We start from the raw sequence: 11,506 nt of genomic DNA on the forward strand, positions 1-11,506 counted from the left end.
TTTATTGATGTTAATGATTGTTCTAATTATTCTTTATTTTCATTGTATGCGATTGATATGGAGTAGCAATTTGACAATTTCATGTTAAATAAGTAAATGAAAGATTGTTCTGAATCTGATCACATATTAGGAGATAAACGGATTGCAGTTGATCCGTAATACGTACGGATGAGACCCTACCATTCGGCACACGCATGATTCGCAGATTAATTTGCCAATTTACACGTACAAGCAATTTTAAACAACAAGAAGAAGAAACGAAAGAGAGCTCAATTTGTTACTCACGTAAGCATAGAGACATGTTTCAGACAGCGCGGAAATACAAAGTTGCGTATACATACACATAAAATTAGCCTATGTCAAAAACCCTTCACGGCATTGTCATTCTCTGTGCTTTAAATATTTTTTTTTCTTGCTTATCCGAAAAAAATAGTCCGATCTGCGACAAAAAAAAAACAATATAATGCATTGAACCACTATATAATGCTATTATAATACTATATAGTAGCCTAGAATATTTTCCAAACGTAACCGGTCCGTGGTGTAAAAAAGGTTGGAGACCCCTGTTCTAGATTAACAAAAAGTCATGTGGGGGGTTGAAAGCTTGAAGTGGGTTAGCGCTCACCCCTGCTTGGTTCAACTCATCCTCAGCGGTCAGTGTCATGTGATCACAGCTGACTTCCCGCACGTCTTTGATATGGTTCGATTTGGGATTAAGGTCTGCTTAAAAGCTTCTGCTACAAATGGCCCCATGAACCCATCGGATGGACCGAGATCTTTCAGCATCTACAATGAAGGTTGTTGAAGCAATTTCAACTAAGCTCTCAGCGTTGAGACCACCTTGGCGTGAAATGGAGTTTGGGAATGGCCATAAACCCGATTGTTTTCCTCTAATGTTATGGGAACAGCCAGAAGTCAGAGATCCAGTTTTTACCTTGAGGGTAAAAGCTTGAACAGCTATTATTCTGTATAGACAAATAGTTATTTTTTTTCTTTTCTTTTTTTTTTTTTTAAAAGGAAAAAAGTAATCTGCTAATTTTGTGTAATAGCATAAGCATTAGTCATCAATAGACAGATTAGTCACTTTGTCTAGAGCCTGTTGTGAAAAAAAAAATCAACTAAAAGCAAGTGAGCCCTTGTTGAATTATATTGGCAGCACAACAGAGAGGAACAGGGCCAACAGGTTGACTGGATTACCTTCCTGTAGACATAAGACATCATGATTTATAGACGTGTGGTTCTGTAGAATTGCTTTCTCTGTTATGCGTTCTTAATAATTATAAGGTACATGTCATGTCTATTGATGTAGCTTTAGGTGTTGCCAAAACAGAAAATGCAGACTGGTAACCTGCTGATTGTTGGAGATTTGAGTTTTCTGTGCATTGTGCAATATCTGTCCCCTAGCTTTCTCGCATCTCATACTGTAGATTGTGTCTTGACACTGGTTTCCCAGTGGTCTTACAGCTTTGGCTAACAGACAAGCCACATTTCCGATCAATTCAACATTTAGTTTCACAAGTAGTGTTGTGTGGACTGTCTACAGTCGGCAGCTTGTGTGAACACTGCAGCTTGCTTTTTTTTTTTTTTGCCAGTCAGCATAAGGACAAGATATTACTCATCCCTAGAGAGCCAAACCATGTATTCATCCTCAGCTCTTTAGGTGATGCATTGAGAGAGAAATAAGCTACGAGAAATAAGAAGCAAGGTTTCTATGCATTGTGCAGTGCTTCCTACATTGAACAGGGGATGTCTGTAGAAAGTTACTTAACTTGACAAAATGTGTTCATTTGGAGAGCCCTGCAATGTCCTGTGTAATATTATGTATTACATTATTATAGAGCATCACACTTGAAAGCCTAATTTGTTGCAATATTAAAAATTATAAATTTAGCAAATTACTTTTTCCCCCCATTTATATGTCCTCTGAACTGTTATGTAACCAAAAACGGTTTAGTATGACCTAACTTGGTATTGTACGAAAGTGGTACGCAATCACTGGTGTAAATTTCCCTGTCTCTGTATTTTGATGTTCGTTCTGAAAATATACAGCCCTTATGATTTGCAATCTCATTTAAGTTGGCTGAATAATATCCTGTGAAGTCCACTTAGCGGGACACTATTGGGCAATTGGATCGTACCCATAGTTTAGGATTAGCCATAATGGTGAATGTTGGATTTACACTCTGCAGCTTAACTATTCAGAGCAATGCATGTGCAATCATGGAAATGAGTCACATTTGTGTGGACCTCCACTTGTGTATACTAATGTGACGGTTGACTCTTGTCTGAGTTTAGATTTGAAATCTCACCGTCTGTCAGTAGTTCTCAGTGGAGCGCAAACAAGAGAAAACATCCATACGCACAATACCGGTTTTGTCCTTTGAGCAATGTCATCCTTAAAGATATCACTCCCTTTTCACCGTTTTATTGCAAGCGCTTTCTGTTGGACAGAGATTGGTGATTGTGAGCAGGCTTTTGATGTTTAAGGTCACAAACTCAACCAGGTGGTGTTTGGGTGAAGCCAGATTAAATGGCACACGAAATGGCCTGTATTTTCTCCCTGCATCGACTCTTTTATTTAGAGTTTCTTTGTTTAGGTGTTAGATGGAGTGTTGGATTTAAATCTCACACTTGGTTGGGTGCTGGCCATGAGAGATGGTACACTGCAACAGTTGTGTGATGGAGGACACCAGGGGTTTTTGTGTTTGCGTGAGCTGAGAAGCAGTCAGCTTGCTGCTGAAAACACGGTGCTGTTTATTAAAGCCAACATGGAATCACAGTTTCTATCCTTGATACATGTTCCTGTTGTTATTGTGAAGGATTCATTGGTGCGCATTATTCAGGAAATAAAAAAAATCAACAACTCTCCTTTCTGGCCAGCTGTTTTTTAACTCCTCCTCTATAACCACTTTCCCGATGGATACAATTAAGTGCCTCCCTCTTTTTCACTGTAGATACAGCACATTATGCAAGTAAAATGAGTTTGAGAAAATCCGAGAGATTGAAAACATCAGAAACATCACAAAAACTTAAATTATACTACCAGAGGGTTGTTTTTCTCTCTGTGTTTGTACTTTCGCTGACCATAAACTTTGCTCTTTTTTTCAGGACCCTGCAGGAATATTTGAGCTGGTGGAGCTGGTCGGGAATGGCACGTATGGTCAGGTGTACAAGGTAAGAAACTTTTATTGTATTCTTTTTGAAATAATTGCTTTTCCATAAAAAAATTTCTCCAAAGCAGCTTTTTGAGCTATGGAAACCAAAAGCAAAAGGTGATGTTTGTGATGTTTGTCTGAATGTCTGACTGGGGTTAGAGGGGTATTTCAACCAAAACATTTTTCCATCTAATAATGCACATTTCTCTCCAAACCAGTGTGACTGGATGCAGCAGGATGCAACAATGACATTTAGGAGGACTTAGAATATAGTGCACTAGTCTTATGGACTACTGTTATGATTAGTGGTCGACCGATATATCGGCCGATATTTGGCATTTTTCATAAGTTTTTCTGTTTGGCCGATGCGTTCGTGGCGGGACTTTTATTTTGACGTTGCTGAGAACGGCAGCGCCTGAGCATACAGTGCTCACATTCTCCCTCTTGTTCGTTGTCCTTGTTAACAGTTCTGTCCACGGACAGAAGTCTGTCTAATAATCAGATAGAACTGTTAAACAAAGGAATTAAAATGTATACAAAAAAGTATTATAACGATTGCTTTTATATTCTTAGTAATAGAAAGGCAAACATTATAATACTTTCTCGTTTGCCGTCAGCATTCAGCAAATTTATATCATTTAAACAAATCTTTGAATGACTAATGAACATCTAATTTCAAAAACCTTGCAAACTTAGTCGAATCCAGCTGTGAGATCTTATGAAGTGTGCATTTGTATCCTGCACGATCGCATGTTCTCTGCGTGACGGTTGGTCAGTGTGAATTGAATGAGGACAGGAGGAGAGTTCAGCTTCACTGAGAGGTGCGATCGACAAACTTTAAACTCATGATTTCAAATTACGCTTCATGCTTTTGCCCAATGTCATATGTCATTTTCACTGTGTGCTGTATGTAAAATGAGTGTTACCTTGGCTTTATTTGAAAAAATGTGATTCCCAATGCACACAAACTTCCCAGAATACTGAGTGCCCTGTTGGTTACAGTGTTTACTTCATTTTTAATTAGATTTTTATTAAATATTTGTTTATTTGTGAAAAATACTTTGTCATTTTAAAGTATAAGCATGTTTATTTTACACATTTCTTGTTTTAATCCATTTTCAAATGATTTCAAATTTCTTAAATATTAAATACAATTATATCGGCTTTATATCGGCCATCGGCCACCCTGCTTTCCAAGATATCGGCATCGGCTGTCAAAAAACCAATATCGGTCGACCACTACTTGTATTGTGCTTTTTTGTACTATGGAGCTTGACAGCAGGGCTATCCCAAGCATGGAGATGGGTCTAGTGTGAGTTAGAGAATACAGATCCCCAGTCAGTCCCCAAATCAGCCCCCATGGACGGCTCTGCTTGATTGACATGGTCACCATTTACTTCCATTAAACGGAAGAGAGCAGCATCAACATTGTACGTAACATCCCCTTTTGTGTTCTACGAAAGAAAGTCAGTTTTACAGATTGAGGTTGATTTTTGGGTGAACTCTCCCTGTAAACCTGAACTGTGCTGGGCATCTTCTGATTAGAGTATTAAACTCTTTAGTCAGATAAGGTCCTTGCACATCCCACCAGAACGGCCACAAAGCTGCGCCCTGCTGCGGAACCAGGACATATGCTTGGGTGGAGTAGACGGGAACGACGAGAAGGGTGGCCATGAGATAGAGCGGGAAGCAGTGGATGGAGGGAGATGAGAGCTGGCTCTGTGCCAGAGTTAGCAAATAGAGCCTAAAAGAAGTTCTTTAGTGGGTGGAATGTGATAAGAGAGTGTCTGATGTACATGCGTCTCTCTTTGCCTTGAAGCTGCAGACACAGACACACATTTCAGATTTGTGGAGCGAGACGATCTGTGCTCAGACAGGGAGGTGAATCTCTTCCGCTCGGCTTCTTTCTGGTCTCTTAGTGGGGTTCTGCTCTGTCATTCCAGTTTGCCCTTCACATCCCAGACATACAGGGCAGGTCTGAGTGCACAGGTGTATGTGGAGGAACTTGGTGTTGGTGTACCTTAAGCACACCTCATCCACTTTAGCTGAACCTGTCTGCCCCATCATTCCCTATGGTAATAATCCCTGTATGATTTACATGGTTATGTTTATTGCAGATGAGATTGAATCAAATGCTGCAGTTGACGACATTGATATCCTTTACTTTGTATTCGTACGGCATCAGCCCATCTAGTCAGGGTTCGGAAGTAAGAATGGCATGACGGTTCAGAGCCAGTGTGAGAGGCATTTTGGCCTGTTTATGGAGCCTTCACTTACTACCCATTGAGCTGGTGCTCTTGAGCAGGGGTGTCCAACTCTGCTTTTGAATGGGCGACATCTTGCAGCGTTTATCTCCAGAGCACCTGCCTGTAAATTTCTAGTAATCCTAAAAACTTTCACATTCAGGTGCATTTAATTATGACTAGAGCTATGCTCTGTAAGATGGTGGCCCTCTAGGAGCAGAATCGAACACCCCTGAGGGAGCAGAAGAACTGAGTAAACAAACAAGGGCTCATGCAAAGTCTGTTTAAAATAACTTTTTATTTCACTTCGAGGTCAAAGTTATTTGTTGAAAATGTGACTTTGTAAATCAGGGATAGCCAACCCAGTTTCTAGAGGTCTACCATCCTGCAGAGTTTACTGTAGCTCCGACCCTAATCAAACTCAACTGTTTGAGTAAGTTTGGAACTGATGTTTGCAAGAGGGTAGTCCGTCAAGAGCAGGATTTGCTACCCCTGCCCCAAAGAAATCTTAAAGTTTAATGTATGTTGAGATCAGGGGTATAGCCAACCCTGTTCCTGCAGAGTTTTGCTCCAACCGTAAGCGAACACACCTGAACCTGTTAATCAAGGTTGAATCACAGATAGGTGTGTTAGAGCAGGGTTGGAACTGAAGTCCGAGGAAACGAGTAGGAGCAGGGTTGGATACCCCTGGTTCTGACACTTAAATTTAGTTGCTTAAAACTAGCAGAATTCTTTTAGTTCAGCCTCAGGGCCATTGAAATTTTCTGTGGGCTCCAAAAACTTGCTAACTTGTACTGTACTGTCCCATTGTTTTGAGATTGTGCGCTTTGTAAGAAAGTGAAGGATGGTCATTTTAGCTGTCCCGGCAGTCAGTCGATAAGATCTGCCTGGCGAGACACTTCAAACCTCCAGTGAGCACCTTTCCTCATCTCATTCATAATGGAGAGGCAGCTCTTCCAGTTCCTGGAAAGACAGATCCGCAGACGGATCCCTGAGGTCTGACTGTCACCATCTTTCCTACGCTGAGGCTGGATTTAGAAGTGGGTCATTCCACAATTCCACTCTGTCACATTTAGTTTTTAATGAAACCAGCTCTCTTTTCCCCTTCCGATACTTTATCTGAGATCAGAAATATGCTGTTTGCTCATGTGTTAGGTCAGACAGGAACTGATATGGCTGAATTGTGTGCTTCTTAGCATGGGATAGGTTTAGTTACTGTATCTTTTTTACATGTGGACTAGGGCTGCACGATATATCGAAATTATCAAAATATCGCAAATGTCGTCTTTTTCGCATCTACTCCTTATGTTTGAACAGACACATACACACAGAATTGTGTCAATAGTACCCGTCTCGACGATCATTCTTATAAATGCAGTCGGTTATGTTTTAAATGAATGTAAACAGCTGAGAAAGAAATCAGATGTGTATCATTATACTGGATCAGTGCAGTCGGATTTAAAGGGACAGCAGCCTATAAATACGTGCTGCTGAATATGTCACTAATGTTAATCAAACAACAAAACAGCTATAACAAAGATTAATCTAAATTTAATTCATACAGTTAACACAATGCAGTGTTATTTTACACTTAATTATTAAATTTCTGTACCTGAATACTACTGCTTATTTTATCTGTGCTTGTAAATTGTGTATTTCTTTTTTTTCTTTTTCTGTCTTTTTTTTTTTACGGACTGTTCACTTGCCTTTAACCATGTTTGAACTTTCTCAGACTATAGTTTTTGCTGTGGTATATGAAGAAGTACTTAAAGTGTATGGAAAGCAAAGTTACAATGATATAAAATTAGTGTCATTCATTTTTTTGTTTGTATGTTCACATTGATGTTAAATTACATTTTCTGATTTGTGACATTACTTTTTAAGTAATGCTAAAAAACTGCTGGTCACTTTCAGAAGTTATAGTGATTCTTTCTTTTCCAAGAAAGAATGTGAAACAAATTGGTTCTATAATTTTCATTTTAAAATATTTTAAAATATCATTTAAATTGATTTGACACACTTTAAGCAATATCGTATCGCATATCGAATATCGCATTTTTTAACAAGGTATCGCATATCGCATTTTTCTTCAATATCGCACAGCCCTAATGTGGACTCTTTTGTTCATTGCTGATACTATGCCTCATTCTCTTAGGGCTTCATTTGACACAGGACCCTCAAAGGAGAATTGAGGTTTAGTTGTTCTTTTGTTTTTGTTTTTGTTTTCTTCATAAAGAATTTTTTCAGCTCTGCTTGGGACAGCACTTCTTTTGTTGCAGAAGTAGTAGCACTTTTTTTCTTCATTCAGCCTTATTGGATAGAAAGAGGCAGGATGTGGCCACTTCTGAAAGTGCATCAGTAACTGCAGGGGCTCATCTGAAAGCAGAGCCCTGGTGCTCTCAAATTATTTTGGATAACATTGACCTATTTTTGGCTCCGCTGCTGGATAAAAATACCTCTGTCTAAATGTCTCCTTGTGCATTAGAGACACCTTGTCTGAGCAGAGACACCTGCTCTAAAGACCTGTGTGGAAAAGCTCTCAACTCATCCCTCTCATGCTCTCTTTGTTTCTTTTCTTTATTTGTCACAATATGTGAAAGTCAGGCTAATGACTGTATGTTAAATGTGTTTGTTGTTGTTTTTGTGTAATCTTATGCAGAGGAAAATCATGATTTTCAGTCTATGAATTCCAACCAGTACTGTTCCCTGTACTTTATTTTTTATTTTTTATTGGGCCGTTGTAATGCCGTTTTAAATGCCCCTTACCACACACATATAGTAACAGCCTTTGAAATGGGTCAGAATAATGCCGTTGAAGTTTAAATAAGCCACATCACGTCACATTGACTCATAGGATGAAATTATTTCAGAGCTCAATGGCACCGCAGGCATGAGCCTGGGTGGAGCGACATTACCAGAACTGAACGCTTTTGCCCTGTTGGTGTGTTATGCTCTGTTATGGCTCATTCAAAGTTGAGAGAGCAGTTGAATAAGACATCATTTGTGTCGTTGCTACTGATGGTGACTCAGCTCAGATTCTCACAGAGCTTGTATGTTTTGGTTGGTTTCTGGTCTGTAGGGTGACTCCTGCTTTAAACGTGACTGGGAGACATTGGTCCTGATTCCACACTGCTGACGGCATGCTAAATTATGTTGTATCTTTTTTTGAATAATTGGATCTGTTTATCCAAACACAGAAACCAATGTATACTCTTTGTATAATCTGTTTCAGCTAGAGAGATTTCACATTTTTCAGTTGCAATTTGCATACCAAAACAACCTTTATTTAAAAAGTTAAAGGGGTCATATGATGCTGCTAAAAAGAACATTATTTTGTGTATTTGGTGTAATGAAATGTGTTTATGCGGTTTACAAACAACAAGTGCTAGTCTACTGGCCAAAACTCGCGTTTGAATCATCAGTGGCAACGAAAAACACAGCATCCAAAGAGAAAGGAAAAATTGAAATCGCATCATATGACCCCTTTAAATATTAGCATTAATAAGTTAAAGATATGTAGCAAGTAAACGGCTATTTCCCTAGTAAACAGTGTTTTAAAAAATTCATGGAATTATTCATAACAGGTAAAGTCAACAATTAAGAAAAAATAGAGTAAGGTTAAAAAAATAGTTGAGTATATCTAACAGCAGTATCAATTATTCAAGTGGACATTCAGAACTTGAAAAATACAAATGTAATCCAACATTGTATAAAACTATTTAGAACTATTATAGAAATAGTTTTTATAGATGAATGTTAGATTTAATGCATTAATACTAGGGATGTCGCAATTATTCTATCTAAGCAAGATTATTTGAGTACACGTGTTAAAATTGTAAGCAAATATAGAAATGGAATAAAACTAGCATTTTCCATGTCTTTGTAAATATTTTAGTATTAAAATCTTATTGTTCAATCAGCTCTCTGTAATATTATAAGTCTTCTACAATTTATTGAATAAATCCAATTTCAGCGTGACTAAATGACTTCTTAAAGTGTTTTATTGTAGGCTTACAGTGAATGTGAAAATTAAATCATTATTTACAATGATTTGTTTGACAGTATCATGACCTTGACAGTCTTAAGCAATACTAATTGAATGCTTTCGGAGTTTGATTGTGAATCAGGCCTGTAATTGGCAGCTAACTCAATTTGTTTTTTTTTCCTCCTTGTATAGGCTGCTTTGTGTTCAGCAGCCTAGTTAAAATTAATTAAAAATCTGTTGACAGGCCGTCAGTAGGTTGCCTTGGAAGTCACCCTTAGGTCACTTGATCTCGCCATGCTCTATTAGCATCTGTTTACAGTTTGTCAGCCAGTGAATATGAGTCTTCCAAAGCTTGTTTTCACTATGGTACAAGTTTCAATCAGATCAGCATTGTCTCATCTTACACTCACCCTCATAATGCACAAGCAGTCATATGATTTTGTAAGACTTGCAGTGATATTTTGACTTGGCCGACAGTTGATATATCTAAAACCAGCACTGTTTTTGTATGATTCATGATGAATCCTGGATGAAGCAAACATTCACATGGTGAATTTTGAAATGTGTTCTCAAAGTGCGTCTGTTTGCATGTTTTTGAACTTTCCACACTTTTCTGGTTAAATTGATGCTCCAGATTTACATCAGTTTCTAGTTGTAATGCCCTATGTTGCCTTCTCATTTTTGAGACATAATATGCTGCTAAACATGCATAAATGTGCATGCCATGTTCATTGTATTTTCAAAGATCAATCATGACAAGATTAAACAATATCCGGTTGTTTAAGAATCAATAAAACAATATTAATATATTGTTAATATTATATATTATAATATATAATATAAGGAAAAACAATATGAATTTCTTCATATTTCAAACGTTTAACATGCATCAGATGGTGGGGTGTGGTTTGTCATGTCTATACTTGTCCCTCTCTTGAAACAAAATGAGTCTCCTTGCCGGATGGTCCACTGGAGACTTTTCAGTCACCCAAAGAACGGCATTTGTGCCAAGAGATGTATGAAGAAAAACCAAGTAGGTGTTTTCCCATCATGTTTTTGACCAGGACTGCTCCATAACGGAAAATGTGTTCTGCAGTGCCGTAATAATGGTTGCACATACTTGCATGATTAAACATGCAACACAGGTATGAGAAATGGCACCAACTCCCCTTCCTTCATTTGATGTCCTTGTACACTACCAATCAAAATTGAAACAAAATGAAAACATTTGACTGAATTTGAGAGGCTGACATTAAACACTTTAATGAGGTTCACATGTCCTGTGGTGTGGACTTGATGTACTCAGTCTAAAGCTATTTAAACAACATTTTGTTCATTGTTTTATAATTGTTAGGCATGCAGCTTTTATGAGTTCATATCAATTGATCTGTACTTTGAAAAAATTGTTTACAAAAACATTATGGATCAACTACCCAATTACGTTTCTCATGATGTAATACTTTGATCTGAATGATTGTGCTTAAATGCTTATTTTACAAATTGGACAAATATAATTGTTTTGAAAAGAAATTCATTTATAGGTACAATTTATATTTTTATATATCTTATTGTTTATATGTGTTTGAAATAAACTTGTTTCATAGTTTTATGAAACTGGTTTAGTTTAGTGAAAAGTGGAAATGATTATAATAGACAGAGCTGGGTAGAATACTTGTAATTTGGAAACCGTAACAGACTACAATTATTCTACAATTCTAAATAGTAACGTAATCCATTACATTATGCATCTTGGGTAATGTAATCAGACTACTTTTTGAGTACTTTTAGATTACTTTTTATCCAAGTCATTTATCACATTGATTTTAAAGGGGTCATATGATGCGATTTCAAGTTTTCCTTTCTCTTTGGAGTGTTACAAGCTGTTCGTGAATAGATAAGATCCCTGAAGTTGCAAAGACTAAAGTCTCAAAACCAAAGAGATATTCTTTATCAAAGTTAAGACTCCGCCACACCCTGCTAAAACGTCTCGTTCTAACACGCCCCCACATATCTAGGTCACTGTGGGAATATTTGCATAATGCGCCCAAATGTGCAACCAAAGAAAGAAGGCGTGGTTTCAGTAACCGCAGTTAGTGTTGTAGCGGCCATGTCAGGGAGCCGCT

At 37.8% G+C, this 11,506-nt stretch overlaps 1 protein-coding gene across 1 annotated transcript in view; it reads left to right on the forward strand.

Moving 5' to 3' along the window:
- The window catches only part of LOC107688496 (TRAF2 and NCK-interacting protein kinase-like), a 125,101-nt gene that overhangs the window by 22,157 nt on the left and 91,438 nt on the right, over positions 1–11,506 (forward strand). The window contains exon 2 of the mRNA XM_016486182.1: positions 3,109–3,174. Within this exon, the coding sequence (XP_016341668.1) occupies positions 3,109–3,174 (66 nt within the window). The remainder of the gene's footprint in view (positions 1–3,108; positions 3,175–11,506) is intronic.

Source organism: Sinocyclocheilus anshuiensis, unplaced genomic scaffold (genome assembly GCF_001515605.1).
Source record: "Sinocyclocheilus anshuiensis isolate Anshui unplaced genomic scaffold, SAMN03320099.WGS_v1.1 scaffold329, whole genome shotgun sequence".
NCBI lineage: Eukaryota > Metazoa > Chordata > Actinopteri > Cypriniformes > Cyprinidae > Sinocyclocheilus > Sinocyclocheilus anshuiensis.